Source organism: Trichomycterus rosablanca, chromosome 15 (assembly GCF_030014385.1).
Source record: "Trichomycterus rosablanca isolate fTriRos1 chromosome 15, fTriRos1.hap1, whole genome shotgun sequence".
NCBI classification, from domain to species: domain Eukaryota; kingdom Metazoa; phylum Chordata; class Actinopteri; order Siluriformes; family Trichomycteridae; genus Trichomycterus; species Trichomycterus rosablanca.
In genome coordinates this window covers 31,373,696-31,390,653 of record NC_086002.1, presented here as the reverse complement: position 1 = coordinate 31,390,653, position 16,958 = coordinate 31,373,696, and the positions used below count along the sequence as shown (strand labels likewise).

The 16,958-nt window shown below is 47.3% G+C and overlaps 1 protein-coding gene across 1 annotated transcript; it reads left to right on the top strand.

The window, feature by feature from the left end:
- Positions 1-4,097: 4,097 nt before the first annotated feature.
- Positions 4,098-16,842, top strand: psen2 (presenilin 2). The gene is made up of 11 exons (XM_063009958.1): positions 4,098-4,181; positions 5,359-5,501; positions 5,592-5,809; positions 7,631-7,772; positions 8,875-8,942; positions 11,351-11,571; positions 11,645-11,743; positions 11,837-11,905; positions 12,498-12,620; positions 15,090-15,205; positions 16,175-16,842. The coding sequence occupies exons 2-11, from the start codon at positions 5,379-5,381 to the stop codon at positions 16,328-16,330; spliced, it is 1,335 nt and encodes a 444-aa protein (XP_062866028.1). The 5' UTR covers positions 4,098-4,181; positions 5,359-5,378; the 3' UTR covers positions 16,331-16,842.
- The last annotated feature ends 116 nt before the right edge of the window (positions 16,843-16,958 follow it).

Genomic DNA, 16,958 nt, shown 5'->3' with positions numbered 1-16,958 from the left:
AGTGAACATGAATGCGTTATTTAATACACTATCTAGTGCACTATGTAGGGAACATAAATCCATGATCTGATATACAATCTAGTGCACTATGTAGGCAACATAAACCAATTGTCTAATTCACTATCTAGTGCACTAGGTAGGGAACATAAATTCATATCTAAAATACTATCTAGTGCACTATGTAGGGAACATAAATCCGTTATCTGATATACAATTTAGTGCACTATGTAGGGAACCTAAATCCGTTAACTAATACGCTACCTAAAGCATCATGTAAGACACTATCTAATGCACTAAGTAAGGAACATAAAGTCTTTTCTAATATACAAACTAGTTTTGTGTGTGTGTGTGTGTGGGGGGGGGGGGTTTGTTTGGTCCGGGGGTACCTCCCTGAAATAAGTTTTAGCAACTTGGGATGTCTGGGGAACTGTTGTGTTTTTAAAAAGTTAACAAATGTGTTTATTACTAATTGTAGGAAAGTCAAGGGTACAACAGCTCGGCCGAGGACTCTTTTTCACCTAACATCAGGCGCATGCAAAAAAAGAGCCCCGATTGTCTCTCCATACACACTCTTATAGTCCCCTTATCTATGCCGGGGCCGTGCTCACATTCTTACGCATTCTTTGTTCTCAAACTGATTTCATCAAGTCTTAATCAACTACGCCGGTCTCTTTCTACTGTACGGGTCAGCATACATGTCAGCTGACCCGTACACACTGTTTTTCTACTTATCTGCTCCATTCTTTACACAATGACTTTGAAATAACCTTTCGTACATAACATTCTGTGCCTTCGGCCTTTATTTACTTTACAGTATCGTAATCAAGTTTTACATTGTCCATTTAATAATCTTACAGATCAAACTCAGGTCTGTACGGTAGAACTTGTGGTGTGGTGTGGGACGTTAAAATATAATGGTGCACTTTGACAACTCCTGAGAAAACAGCACCCAACACCTCGTACGTGTGATCAACAGCGGTTGTGCCATGCTTGGGCACGAACTACCAATTAAATCAAGGTGGTGAGGTGGCGTAGCCGGTTCTGTCAGGGCTGCGCAGTGCCAGCAACCCGGGTTTGATCCCAATCTGTTGTTAGTATCGGTGTTGATCTAAAAAAAACGTGTCAATAGATGAACTGGTTTCTACAGGGGTTGGACAAAATAACTGAAACACCTGTCATTTTAGTGTGGGAGGTTTCATGGCTAAATTGGACCAGTCTGGTGGCCAATCTTCATTAATTGCACATTGCACCAGTAAGAGCAGAGTGTGAAGGTTCAATTAGCAGGGTAAGAGCACAGTTTTGCTCAAAATATTGCAATGCACACAACATTATGGGTGACATACCAGAGTTCAAAAGAGGACAAATTGTTGGTGCACGTCTTGCTGGCGCATCTGTGACCAAGACAGCAAGTCTTTGTGATGTACAGTGTATCACAAAAGTGAGTACACCCCTCACATTTCTGCAATTATTTCATTATAACTTTTCATTGGACAACACTATAGACATGAAACTTGGATATAACTTAGAGTAGTCAGTGTACAGCTTGTATAGCAGTGTAGATTTACTGTCTTCTGAAAATAACTCAACACACAGCCATTAATGTCTAAATAGCTGGCAACATAAGTGAGTACACCCCACAGTGAACATGTCCAAACTGTGCCCAAATGTGTCGTCGTCCCTCCCTGGTGTCATGTGTCAAGGTCCCAGGTGTAAATGGGGAGCAGGGCTGTTAAATTTGGTGTTTTGGGTACAATTCTCTCATACTGGCCACTGGATATTCAACATGGCACCTCATGGCAAAGAACTCTCTGAGGATGTGAGAAATAGAATTGTTGCTCTCCACAAAGATGGCCTAGGCTATAAGAAGATTGCTAACACCCTGAAACTGAGCTACAGCATGGTGGCCAAGGTCATACAGCGGTTTTCCAGGACAGGTTCCACTCGGAACAGGCTTCGCCAGGGTCGACCAAAGAATTTGAGTCCACGTGTTCGGCGTCATATCCAGAGGTTGGCTGTAAAAAATAGACACATGAGTGCTGCCAGCATTGCTGCAGAGGTTGAAGACGTGGGAGGTCAGCCTGTCAGTGCTCAGACCATACGCCGCACACTGCATCAACTCGGTCTGCATGGTCGTCATCCCAGAAGGAAGCTGACGCACAAGAAAGCCAGCAAACAGTTTGCTGAAGACAAGCAGTCCAAGAACATGGATTACTAGAATGCCCTGTGGTCTGACGAGACCAAGATAAACTTGTTTGGCTCAGATGGTGTCCAGCATGTGTGGCAGCGCCCTGGTGAGAAGTACCAACACAACTGTATCTTGCCTACAGTCAAGCATGGTGGTGGTAGCATCATGGTCTTGGGCTGCATGAGTGTTGTTGGCACTGGGGAGCTGCAGTTCATTGAGGGAAACATGAATTCCAACATGTACTGTGACATTCTGAAACAGAGCATGATCCCCTCCCTTCGAAAACTGGGCCTCATGGCAGTTTTCCAACAGGATAACGACCCCAAACACACCTCCAAGATGACAACTGCCTTGCTGAGGAAGCTGAAGGTAAAGGTGATGGACTAAACCCAATTGAGCACCTGTGGCGCATCCTCAAGTGGAAGGTGGAGGAGTTCAAGGTGTCTAACATCCACCAGCTCCGTGATGTCATCATGGAGGAGTGGAAGAGGATTCCAGTAGCAACCTGTGCAGCTCTGGTGAATTCCATGCCCAGGAGGGTTAAGGCAGTGCTGGATAATAATGGTGGTCACACAAAATATTGACACTTTGGGCACAATTTGGACATGTTCACTGTGGGGTGTACTCACTTATGTTGCCAGCCATTTAGACATTAATGGCTGTGTGTTGAGTTATTTTCAGAAGACAGTAAATCTACACTGCTATACAAGTTGTACACTGACTACTCTAAGTTATATCCAAGTTTTAGTTCTATAGTGTTGTCCCATGAAAAGATATAATAAAATATTTGCAGAAATGTGAGGGGTGTACTCACTTTTGTGATACACTGTATCAAGAGCCACGGTATCCAGGGTAATGTCAGCATACCACCAAGAAGGACAAACCACATCCAACAGGATTAACTGTGGACGCAAGAGGAAGCTGTCTGAAAGGGATGTTCGGGTGCTAACCCGGATTGTATCCAAAAAACATACAACCACGGCCGCCCAAATCACGGCAGAATTAAATGTGCACCTCAACTCTCCTGTTTCCACCAGAACTGTCCGTCGGGAGCTCCACAGGGTCGATATACACGGCCGGGCTGCTATAGCCAAACCTTTGGTCACTCGTGCCGATGCCAAACGTCGGTTTCAATGGTGCAAGGAGCGCAAATCTTGGGCTGTGGACAATGTGAAACATGTATTGTTCTCTGATGAGTCCACCTTTACTGTTTTCCCCACATCCGGGAGAGTTACGGTGTGGAGAAGCCCCAAAGAAGCGTACCACCCAGACTGTTGCATGCCCAGAGTGAAGCATGGGGGTGGATCAGTGATGGTTTGGGCTGCCATATCATGGCATTCCCTTGGCCCAATACTTGTGCTAGATGGGCGCGTCACTGCCAAGGACTACCGAACCATTCTGGAGGACCATGTGCATCCAATGGCGGTGCCGTGTATCAGGATGACAATGCACCAATACACACAGCAAGACTGGTGAAAGATTGGTTTGATGAACATGAAAGTGAAGTTGAACATCTCCCATGGCCTGCACAGTCACCAGATCTAAATATTATTGAGCCACTTTGGGGTGTTTTGGAGAAGCGAGTCAGGAAACATTTTCCTCCACCAGCATCACGTAGTGACCTGGCCACTATCCTGCAAGAAGAATGGCTTAAAATCCCTCTGACCACTGTGCGGGACTTGTATATGTCATTTCCAAGACGAATTGACGCTGTATTGGCCGCAAAAGGAGGCCCTACACCATACTAATAAATTATTGTGGTCTAAAACCAGGTGTTTCAGTTATTTTGTCCAACCCCTGTATTTGCTGGTGAAAACGAGTGGTTGAGCGCCTGCTTGAGGGATGTTTTGGTATTTAAGAGGCAGAGGAGGGTCACGTGACCGCCGTGGAACGGTCAGCTGACCGGTGTATCACTTCCTCGTGAGTCGTCGCGAGCTCGAGCGCCTCGAAGTATCAGCCACTTTTCTCACTTTTGAAGCTAAATTCTTACATTTGGGTGAGATTTTATTCGACTTCTTGTTTCCTCGTATGTTCGTGTGTAAGATACGCAGAGATTTTACTATTGACACGGCTGAAAAAGTTTCATTTGGGGGGGTTTAAATTTCGACGGTTTTTTTACCAGTGGGCAAAATCTTGGGTCGCGTCTCAAATCGCGTGCTAGCGACCTAGACAGTACGTCAACGTAGTATGCGCGTGTTCGGGTATGTGGACTACTTAGGCACACTAGCTAGAACAGTAGTGTGCATTTTAGAACGCGGGCCGGATTTATTCGCTTCTTTCCAGCTGCTTTCATTTTGTAAACAACACTACCGGGGTGGACAAAATATCGGAAACAGGTCACAATATATTACATTTATGTGAATTAATAAAAAGTAGGGACAGCCTTCGCCTCCAGGACATCTTAAAACCTTTTTGGAAAGCTCTTATGCAAGTCACGGAAAAGAAAATCACTTCATTGAGGGATGATGGATGTGGAGATCTAATTTATGACTGTATGAGCATCATTAGGAAAGTGTGTTTGAATCTTAGTGTTTCCAACAGGAGATGGACAAAATATCAGAAACAGGTAGCACTACATTAGTGTTACGGTAGCCGACCATGATTCGGGCCAGAACAGCTTCACTGGGTGTGTTTTCCTCCTACAGGATGAGAATTGAATCCTTAAATGCCTTGTACAGGTTTATAAGTACACATCGGTGCACTCAAAGTGCAGGTCACAAGCCCGGATCAATAGGAGGGTTGCGTCGTCAACTGTGCCAACTTAAATATGTGGATAAATGTCTCACAAACGACCATCTGGTCCCACTGTGGCTGACAAGATGTTACATAAAGCCTCCACAAAGGGGCACTGGTGTACAAGTTTGGTTTATTATTGTTATTTGACCCAAGCCTTAGGGGGTAACACTGCGGATAGTCGATCCGGCACGGCAGGACGCCCTTCCTGACGCAACCCTCCTATATATCCGGGCTTGGGACCTGCACTAAGGGTGCACTGATGTACGTCCTCTCTCTCCCCAATGGCTAGGTTCATGACACGCCATGCACCTTCTGTGTTTGGGCTGTTGTAGCTCAGTTGTTAGTAATCAGAAAGTTGCCACTTCGGGGCCCCTGAGCAAGTTTCATAATGCCACATGAGCTCATATGTTAATGACCCGCCAAACTTCTTTGTGCAGGCTGGGACCAGAGTCCATTTATGAACGCCTCCGAGAGCGAAGACGACGCATGCAACGAGAGAACCGCACTCATGCGCCCCGAGAGTCCACCCGCGCCCGCCTACGACGGGCAGCGCCAGCCCCAGGAGCCCGGCGCGCCCAGGGTGAGCGCGTGACGTGTCGCTTCATGCCCGTGTGATGCACGTGCATGGAGTCCTAACGCTCCGCCTGTTCTGTCTGATCTGTTTTTCCAGCGCCGTCCCGTCGGCCCGGACTCGCCGGACGCGGGGCGACCTGCCCGCGGCGGCGGCGGAGGTCAGGCGGGCGAGGAGGAGGAGGAGGAGGAGGAGACGCTGAAATACGGAGCCAAGCACGTCATCATGCTCTTCATCCCCGTCACGCTCTGCATGGTGGTCGTCGTGGCCACCATCAAGTCCGTCAGCTTCTACGCCCAGAAATCCAACCAGCGGCTGTAGGTTCAGACTTTATTAGGGACACGGTCATCAGGCGGGTAGACGATCACTGACAGGCAGCCCTTTTTTTTTTTTTTTTCTTCTACTGAGCAGATTTTTATTTATTTGGGAGGTGGAGCTAGGGCTGGGCGATATGGATCAAAAATAATATCTCGATATATTTTAGCTGAACGGCGATATACGATATATATCTCGATATTTTTTCATCCCATAAGGTAATAACAAAAAGACACTTCTGAGACAAAGCTACATGTTCCAAATGTTATACAGGCACTTTTATTAACATTCAGCTGTAGATGAACATGAGAAATTCCTCAAAAATAAACTATTGGCATATATTAAATCAGGGGTCACCAACCTGTTTGAAACAGAGGGCTACTTTAAGGGTACTGAGTAAGCCACTGGGCTACTTGTAGGATACAAACTTCCTGAATAACAAAGTTGCATGGTTCACCTTTAATGATAATATTATTAATAATAATAATAATAATAATAATAAATATTCATATGTGAAGAGCCTGTCTGATCACATGTTAATTATTTCTTGCAATAATTATTAACAATGATTTACCATGGCAGGAAACACAGACATATTTAAACATGTAACATTATTTATTTCTGTTCATCTCAATCAGTTTCAATATTTGAAAGTCAGCGCGATCACATCTCTGATATTTTTGTAAATATTGTTCCTGACGGTTTTGTATGAATGAGCACATTTTTTGATCAAAATCACACAATTTTTATTTATTTATTTTTATAAATGATGACTTCTGTAGCATTTTTTTTAGGAAATCATTAACAGTCCCATCTTCAAATAACGTCCCGTTTGTACTGATCCCGTTTGTACTGATCACTACTTTTGTTTTAGAACAAATCATGAACTCTGTCCCATGTTTGTACAAATGATCAGTTTAGTAAGATTTTTTAAAAGCTACGATTTAAATAGACGTTTCTGTGACACGTACTGAAGCCTCTCTCCACATTGTGCCGCTCTCTGTCGTCGTCCCGCGAATGAAACACTTTTCCTCCCAATCACTGTGAAAATATTAAGTTCTCTTTTGCTTTTCTTGTGTGTGTTTTCATTATTATTTTTTCAGGGTAAAACCCGCATCTCGCTCCCCATAGTAGCTGCGCTCGCTCGTCTCAGCGTTCTGCGCCCGATATAAAACTCTGCACCCAGACCAGATCAAAGCTCATATAAACAGTTTTGTTCTTGAAATGTTATATTCAGTATTGTCATTTTCAAATCTACATCAATGCAAGTGTTATAGATTCAAAGAGATCAACAACGAAAATATCATTTTTAGACGGAGCTCTGTAGTCACTAGAGCTGTTTAGAACATGTCCTGCGGGGGAGTCACGTGGTGGGGAGGGAGGGGCGAGTTGTGTTCAGTGAGGGAGAGGGGCGGGGCAGTGAGGGAGAGGGGCGGGGCAGGTGAACATGTGCAGAGACAAACTGGGAGAAGAGAAAGACGAATTGTCGGATCTAACTGGAACGCAACATTTATATCGATATATGCGATATTGTCTTATCTTATATCGCGTATGAAAATTTATCGATATATTATAAAATCTCGATATATCGCCCAGCCCTAGGTGGAGCGTTCCTGGCCTCTTTATTAGGAACACACGCACCCTGTTAGTACTGGTCGTAGGCGTACGGTCAGGAGACGAGAGCATGATCCGCTGTGTCTGGGGGTGGGGGGAGTTCTGGCCGAACAGACTAGCCATTTAGCACCGAGAGAAATCCCTTGTACCCCTGGTACTTTGCGAATAAATAAATAAATAAATAAATAAAGATTCCGATTCGGTTCCAGGATCTACACGCCCTTCACCGAGGACACGGACACGGTGGGCGAGAGGCTGCTGAATTCCTTCCTCAACACCTTCGTGATGATCAGCGTGATCGTGGTCATGACCATCCTGCTGGTCGTCCTGTACAAGTACCGCTGCTACAAGGTGGACTCCTCCTCTGTTCTATATCCACCTCCTCGTTTCTACACTCACTGTTTATGTTATCAGCTCCACTTACCATATAGAAGCACTTTGTAGTTCTACAATCACTGACTGTTGTCCATCTGTTTCTCTGCATGCTTCAATGGTCAGGACCACCACAGAGCAGGTATTATTTAGGTGGTGGATGATTCTCAGCACTGCAGTGACACTGACATGGTGGTGGTGTGTTAGTGTGCGTTGTGCTGGTATGAGTGGATCAGACACAGCAGCGCTGCTGGAGTTTTTATTTGATTGATTTATTTATATTTGCGTCCTCTATACTGACCCGACCCTTCCCCGCCGACTGAGACGCCCCCCTCCGGCACGTACAGTCGGTACAGACCGCATTTTTTCATCCGCACCAGGCCACGCCCCCATCAGCATCATTCCTCAGCCCTGCGCCTGTGCAGGCGCCATCAGTCGGCCAGCAGGGGGCCGCAGTCGCACCGGTCATGAGCGCCCACGAGCCGACCCTCTTACCCTCTAACCCTGAACGACAGCCGGTCGTCGTTCATGCCGCCGCCCAGCCCAGTCGACATATTCGAAACCCCGACTCCGGTGCGCTAGCGTACTTTACCGCCGCGCCACCTGAGCGGCCCTCGCTGCTGGAGTTTTTAAACACCTCGCCGTCACTTCTGGACTGAGAATCGTCCACCACATCCAGCCGATGAAGGTCGAGAAGACGACCGACTCAAACAGCAGCGATAGATGAGATGAGCGATCGTCTCCGACTTCACATCTACAAGGTGGACCGACTAGGTAGGAGTGTCCGATAGAGTGGACAGTGAGTGGACACGGTGTCCGATCCACTCGTACCAGCACAACACACGCTAACGCACCACTGAGAATGATCCACCACCTAAATAATACCTGCTCTGTGGTGGTCCTGTGGGGGTCCTGACCATTGAAGAACAGGGTGAAAGCAGGTTAAAAAAGCATGTAGAGAAACAGATGGACTACAGTCAGTAATTGTAGAACTACAAAGTGCTTCTATATGGTAAGTGGAGCTGAAAAAGGAAAATAGAATGTAAGCTGTGCTAATAAAACATTTACGTTCTGTTTCCAGTTTATCCACGGCTGGTTGATTCTGTCCTCGCTCATGCTGCTCTTCTGGTTCAGTTACATGTATCTGCTGTGAGTACAAACCTCCATTACTTTGTATTGAATACAGAATCGGCTCCTGTTAGTGGTGGTGGTGGTGGTGGTGGGGGAGGGGGTACAGTAGGGGCGAGCGTGAGGATCTGATCCACTCTGACGAGGGCCGAATCGTGACGGCTAGACGACCGGGTCCGAGCCTCTCCAAAACCTGCAGCTCTCGTGGGGTGTGTCCCGGTCTGCAGTGGTCAGCATCTATCGAAGGTGGTCCGAGGAAGGAACGGTGGTAAACCGGCGACAGGGTCATGGGCGGCCGAGGCTCAGTGATGCGCGTGGGGAGCGAAGACTGTTACCCCTTTCCCACCGACGCGGCACGGAGCCCGTTCCGGTTCCCGAACTCGACTCTGAACCGGTTCCGCGTGTTTCCACCGGAAAAAAAAAAAGGGTTCCAGACGGCGAACCAGCGGGCCGACCTGGCACCACAGAATACTGGGTTATTCAGCCCGAACCGTGACGATCGAAGCGGAACAAGAAACGAGAAAGACGCGGAAAACTGAGTCCTCTGTTCACAGGTGTAAGTAAGATGAATAAAATACAATTTTTAAAGACGAATAAATGACACAAAGACGATGAATATCCAAAACTTTGGCGAGTGGGGTTTGTAATGAGTCTGTAACCATGGTGATATTACGTCATCACGTCCCCACGTGTAGTACGTAGCGGTGTTGTGTGCACAGTGTTGCCAACTTAGCGACTTTGTCGCTATGTTTAGCGAGTTTTCAGACCCCTCTAGCGACTTTTTTTCAAAAAAGCGACCAGCGACAAATCTAGCGACTTTTTCTGGTGTTATTGGAGACTCTTGGAGACTCGAACGCGAAAACACACATTGTTCTGCAGTTACTGTCCTCAACGAGCGGCGGGTCGAGCTGCCGTGAGTCCCTCCGCCGTCCCAAAGCACTCACGGGCGGTCAGTATCACAGTCAGTGTTGCCAGATTGGGAGGTTTTCCACCAAAAGGGGCGGATTTTGTTGGAAATTGGCAGGGGAAAACACACTTTGGCAGGTGGACAAAATTTGGGCTGGTTTGTATCATTTTGGCGGCTTAAAATGTTTCTAAAAGCTTTCTACAGCAGGTGGAATATAAACAGGTCTACCTTCTCCCACCACATCCAACCCGTTGTCAAAGGTTTGATTGACAGGTTATTCTTTCCAGTCCAAGACACTGTTGCCACGCCCATCAATACACTGATTCATATGTAAGACAAGTGATTTGAGTTGAATATGAAGGAAAGCAAGTCTCGTACATATAACCTCTCATATTTTGGGCGGTTTTTCATGCATTTTGGCTGAAAATGACTGTCGCAATCTGGCAACCCTGCCCAGCGTAGCTCAGTGTTGTCTTAAAAAAAGGAAAACAAACCACGAATCAACAGCAGAACGTTCATTTGTAGTATTAAACATATTTAGGGTGTTTCTTTTTTACCCACTTTATTCCTCTCTTCTACAGCGTCGATTACACGCAAATGGATCATATGCAAATTAGGCGATGACGTCATTTAGCGACTTTTAGGACAGCCAATAGCTACTTTCCTTACTGAGGAGTTGGCAACACTGTGTGTGCATACTGCACACTTCTGTACTGCAAGTATGGACTTCTTTACCGGCCGAGTAGTGCACACTTCCTCCAATCTAGTGCGCACTCTGTAAGTATGCGATTCCGGACGCAGCTCGTGACTTAACTGTCGCGTAGGCCAGACGTCGCTCCCCGAGACGCAAAAAATAGTAACGCACAGTAACTTGGATAAGTAACTTTAATCTGATTACTGGATTGGAAATAGTAACGCGTTAGATTACTGGTTACTGATTAGAGTAACTCGTTACTAAGTACTGACATCGGTGGATAAAAGTGACCCGGACAGAACGGAAAACGCTTAACGTGAAAAATAAAGCGTGAAGCTGGATTTGATGTTTATTTCACACGTTTGTTCGCGGCGCGGAACTTCAGCGACGTTTTATCGCCGAGCTAATCGGCTATCTGCGCCGAGAGTCGCGGTGAAACCGAAGCGCCGAACTCCTCTCGCGTTAACGAACTAAATGAAACGAGGGCCGAGACGAACGCGTCACGTCTTCTCATCACCGATTGTTAGATCGAAGCTTTTTACATAAGAACAAAACATCTGTAACGGCAGCACGAACGCGCGCACGTAATCCATCTCAAAATCTGGTGGAAACGCGCGTCGGTTCTCTACAGGACACCGAGGTTCGGAGAAACCCGAACCAGAACCGGGGGCTAGGGTTAGGGTTCGGTGGAAAAGGGGTCTGTGGGACGTGCTGGACGGACGAGTCCGATCCATGGAGGATCCACCTCGCAGCTCACAGGAGACCTCATTGTGCACAACACAATATATGGAAGGTGGTCGTAATGTTAGGCCTCATGTGTGTATACAGGGAGGTGTTTAAGACGTACAACGTGGCGATGGACTACGTTACGGTGGCGTTTATCGTCTGGAACTTCGGCGCGGTGGGGATGATCTGCATCCACTGGAAGGGCCCGTTACAGTTGCAGCAGGCCTACTTGATCATGGTCAGCGCCCTCATGGCCCTCATCTTCATCAAATACCTGCCCGAGTGGTCGGCCTGGGTCATCCTGGCCGGCATCTCCGTCTACGGTAAGAGCCCGAACGAATTAGTGTAACGACCGCCGCGTGGATGTCTAACGCGCGTCTGAAATATCCGCCGCAGACCTGGTGGCCGTGCTGAGTCCCAAGGGTCCGCTGAAAATGCTGGTGGAGACGGCGCAGGAGAGGAACGAGCCCATCTTCCCCGCCCTCATCTACTCCTGTGAGTGCGACACGCCGCGCCGCGCCCTCGGTCATCGCTTGTCTCTGATCGATGCGCGTGGTGTTTGACCTGGTAAATCTCTCTCCGTTTCAGCCGCTATGGTGTGGATGGTAGGAATGGCCACGCCGCCTTCAGCCGCCGGTGCTGCCAGCCAGGACACGGGTCAGTGTGTCCGTCTGCTGCCGTTGCTCAGTACTGACTGTCCGTTTTATCAGCTCCAATTACTGACTGTAGTCCGTCTGTTTCTCTGCATGCTTTGTTACCCCCCTTTTCATGCTGTTCTTCAACGGTCAGGACACTGACATGAGTGGATCAGACACAGCAGCGCTGCTGGAGAACAGTCCACCAACCAAAAACATCCAGTTTTTGTGACCGTCCTTTGACCGCCGATGAAGGTCCAGAAGACGACCGACTCAAACAGCAGCGATAGATGACACGAGCGATCGTCCCTGACTGTACATCTACTAGGTAGGCGTGTCTGATAGAGTGGACAGTGAGTGGACACAGCACAACACACACTAACACACCAGCACCACGTCAGTGTCACCGCAGTGTGGGTCCTGGCCATTGAAGCACAGCACGAAAGAGGGCTAAAAAAGCATGCAGAGAAACAGCTGGACTACAGTCAGTAATCGTAGAGCTACACAGTGCTCCTATATGGTAAGCGGAGCTGATCAAACGGACAAGGAGGTGGTTTTAATGTTCTGGCTGATCGGTGCACATAGAGCAATTGAATGTGTCGGTTCTGTCGCAGAGGAGGGCGGGGATGACGATGACGAGGGCGAGGTTTCGGGGCGGGAGAGGGCGGAACCCGAGAGCCAGTCCATGCGAGGCCAGAGGAGGAGCCAGTCTGTAGAGGAGGACTGCGAGGAAGAACGTGAGTACGATCGGGTCATGGCCGTATCTCACTACGACACTAGTACACCGCGGCAGGCCGTGACTGGCCGTGACCCCCCCCCCCGACATGAGCGCAGTACCGACAGCTCGGTTTCGGGTCCGTACTGAGATCCGTATAGCGCACGGAGAGTCAAGCACCATCTCATACTTGTGTTTTCTAGATATTGTCTAGATAAGAACTGGATAATACTGTTCACACGGTGCACACTTCAAGTACATAACAATTATTCACATTAATCCGATGTTTACGTTTAATAACCGAATAGCTCTGCAGTGCTGTAGGAAAACAATTGCCTGCATCCGAGCTATTGCTTAATGTTCTTTTATATTTTTTACAAAATAAAAGTAAACAAACTTAGTGCAGCGTTGTAGTAGTAAAACTAGAACACTCAAAATGAAGTGAAGGTTCTTTTTGAGGAAAATCTCAGGAGCGTCTCTGCCGTGTTAGCGCACGGCCGGTTCCTCTTCTCGTCATATAATAATAAACTCGCTGTGTTCGGCTGAGCGGTTATATTTTAGGTGCCGTATCAGATTGTAAATCGTTTGGCTAAATGATATCTGGTTCGTTTGTTACGAGCCACCGTACTTGTATGCATGTTGTAACTAAGCCAATCGGAGCGCTCGGTACTGAGACGTGTCTTGTAAAAGCTGTACGTTACGGTCTTCATACTCGGATTAAAAGTAGAGATGTACCGATCGGGGTTTTTGGCACCGATTCCGATCTCCGATCTCCTTTCCGGGATATCGGCCGATAGCCGATAATTTGCAAATTTAGCAGTAAATAAAGTACATCAAACAATTATTTTTTTTTACCCACAGGAGACATACTGTATTTCATTAGTCTAACTGACCACACACACACGCAGGTTTAACGTTATCCAGTTCAGTCTGAAAAAACCTTAAAAAGAGCCTCACGGAGAGATGATCTGTTCACTGTATCGCTTAAAGTGATTCACGAGTCGATTCATTTTCTCTTCTCGGTTATCTCTCCGTGTTTAAATAAACACCAACTACTACAGAACATTCTGTGTGACTCTCTTACATTAAAAGTAGAGATGGGACGTAAAAGTAGGTATCGGCCGATTTTTAATCAAAATATGCTATCGGCGATATTTCCTAAAAGTAGCCGATCCGATCGCGTGATATATAAAGACCAGGTTAAGTTAACAGCTCAGTGGATCGATCCAGACTTTGAGCTACGAAGCGCCAACCATCACGTCACCATTCATCAACCATCGTACAGAAACCATCGTGGAAGCTCTTACGATGTAATTTTGCTGATTGTAATATTTACTTTAAAAAGATAATTCAACCCGGTCACATCTGAGTCGATTCTATCAGCACGTTATATAAACTCCTGGTTCACTTTGGTAAATCGTGAGCGGTTCTTACTTGTGATGTAGATGAGAACAGAAAACGTTACAGAGCCAATCGGAGGCAAAAGTTTATTCATTACCAAATTCGTTAGTTCAGGATCATCTGCTGAACTTTTAGCTGCTTAGACGGAACGAGTCTGACGGTCGGTTACAGATCTGTGCTAATAGCAGTTTAATGAAGCTTTATAATGTTAGAGAGTCACACAGAATGTTCTGTAGTAGCTGGTGTTTATTTAAAACCACGACATTTAATTAATAACAGTAAACACGGAGAGATAACCGAGAAGAGAAACTTACGCTTCACATAAAAACGAATCGACTCATGAATCAATGAATCACTTATAGCGATACTGTGAACTCTGTAACTGCGTCTCTTCTAAAGGCACAAACACACACACGCAGTAAATATTACAATCAGCAAAATTACATCGTATGTACGATGCACAACGTTAAAGATGTTATTTTAGGTCATGAAGAGCTTTAACGATGGTTTCTGTACGATGGTTGGCGCTTCGTAGCTCAAAGTCTGGATCGATCCACTGAGCTGTTAACTTAACGAGATCTTCTATATATCACGCGATCGGATCGGCTACGTTTGGGAAATATCGGCCGATAGCATATTTTGCGTAAAAATCGGCCGATACCGATTCATAGCCGATCGATCGTCCCATCTCTAATTAAAAGTTCTTGTTTTGTGAACCGGAGTGATCCTCGACTCTCCGTTTACGACACCTGCTCGACCGCTGACGTAAAACGAAGGACCTGGCTTAGTAAACCCGATACCGATCAGTTAAAAAATGCCTTGATCGGGCCCGGGACATCCCTAGTTCATTGTAGTACTTTATAGTAAAATCTTTGCTCTAGTGGGTTTTACCATGCACACCATTATATAAATAATTAAGAATAGGAAGCAAAAATCACCAGATCATTTAGTAATCGTAGCATACTGATGATACATTCACCTCATAAACCATAAAACACACTCATCTCACCTACTTTAAAGTAAAGAAGCTGCTTTTATAAGTGTGTGAGGTGAAGGAAAGCCTGATAAACCATTAAGTCTGTGTGTGTAGGAGGAATCAAACTGGGATTGGGAGACTTCATCTTCTACAGCGTCCTGGTGGGCAAGGCTGCGGCTACAGGAGGAGACTGGAACACCACCCTGGCGTGCTTCGTGGCCATCCTGATCGTAAGTGTTGTAACACTCGTAGGTCTATATGTTATAGCTATAGGTATATATTATATATCAATATACGATAATAATAACAATATTAAACTGTACCTGTACCATGACGGACTGAGGATAAATGCACTCGTCAGCACTGAGCAGACGCTTCCATCTGAAGCGACTGTATGCAATGCAAGCGAGTGAGAGTTAAGGGCCCTGCTCAAGGGCCCAACAGTGGTCAAGTCAACTTTATTTATATAGCGCTTTTTATAATAGACATCGTCTCAAAGCAACTTCACAAAATCCAGGACCAACAGATACGAAAACCCCTGTTGAGCAAGCAGAGGGCGACTGTTTATCGAAAGTATCCTGCAGCGGTAACTTGGCCGTGGCGGGGCTGGAACCCGACGACGTAGTCGATCCGTCTTCCGCTGCTGGGGGATCCCCGATCGCACCGACCCGCCCGCGCGCGGTCCTTAGCGCAACCCTTTTTCACCCATCGACGCCTCTATCTGCCGATCAGGGTCCTTACACGGAGTTTGAAGACCGTAGTCCGGTCATCCCGCCCTGGCAGAACCGTGCGCTGGTGTGCTGTGCTAGCGGAGTATCCCGCTGCGCCACCTGGGCGCCCACCTGGCAGTTATTAATGACAGTTTATGACCAAAAAAGGCTCAACATTTTACAAAAAGGGGGATTTTCGCACCACCAGCCGGCCAGCGTCGCACCGGTTGCTTTATCATGCGTTTAACCGACGCCCAAATAAGGAAACGCCACGACAGAGCGTATCGCGTAACGCCTAACGCCTGTCGAGTTTAGCGTGTTCTAAAAGTCGCCCCTAGGTGTGAGTGTATGGCAACCTGTTTTTGGGTGGCGAAGCACTTGTGGCTCATTGGTTAAGAAGCTCGTCGCCGATCCGCTACCGTCGGGCCCCTGAGCAAGGCCCTCGACCCTCGCTCGCTTAACGCCATGAATGTCGTCGTGTCTCCGCAGGGTCTGTGTCTCACCCTCCTGCTGCTCGCCATCTTCAAGAAGGCCCTGCCGGCGCTGCCCATCTCCATCACGTTCGGCCTGATCTTCTACTTCTCCACCGACAACCTGGTGCGGCCGTTCATGGACAACCTGGCCACCCATCAGTACTACATCTGATCCGCCCCCCCCCCCCCCCCGGAACGATCACGAAAACGTTTATGATTCTTCCTGCTGTCCGGGCGGTCTGTGAGAAACCTCGCTGCTGGTCATCGGTCGGTCGTGGACTGTCGTAGGACGTCTCCGGGGTTTGGGATCTCCTTTAATTTCATTATTTTTTTATCTTTTAAGTTCTTGGACGTTCGGTACGTCCAGGTCCGTTTTCTTGACTAGTATTCAAGTCTGTCGCCTTAGAGATTAAAGCAAACGCGTGTGTGTGTTCGGTAAAGCGTCCCATTAATTACGCCAAGGGTTTCGTTTTCGGCTAAGAGCGCGCGCTTAACCCTCGTGTTCCTGCCTTGTTCCTTCGGGGTCCCACGGATGTATCGTGTAGTCTGGCCGTGCTGTCGGCCGGCCGGGCGCCCACACGGACGGGTGTTTTGTATTGTACGGATTGTGTGTGTAAGAGAGTCGGCAGCGATGGGGCTTGAACCGACAACCTTCTGATTACTAGTCCAGTACCTTGGGGATGGGGATGGGGATGGGGATGGGGATGGGGGGGGGGGGGGGGGGGGGGTCATATTAATGGTTTTAATCGTGTATCATGTATTCTAGCCGTGCCATCGGCCGACCGGGTGCCCACACAGAC

What these genes read in the sequence shown, in the direction of transcription:
- psen2 (XM_063009958.1), top strand. Translation starts at nt 5,379, where the DNA reads ATGAACGCCTCCGAGAGCGAAGACGACGCATGCAACGAGAGAACCGCA. An exon ending in ACAAGTACCGCTGCTACAAG is followed by an intron (nt 7,773 to 8,874) that starts GTGGACTCCTCC and finishes TTCTGTTTCCAG; the next exon opens with TTTATCCACGGCTGGTTGAT. An exon ending in TTCAGTTACATGTATCTGCT is followed by an intron (nt 8,943 to 11,350) that starts GTGAGTACAAAC and finishes GTGTGTATACAG; the next exon opens with GGAGGTGTTTAAGACGTACA.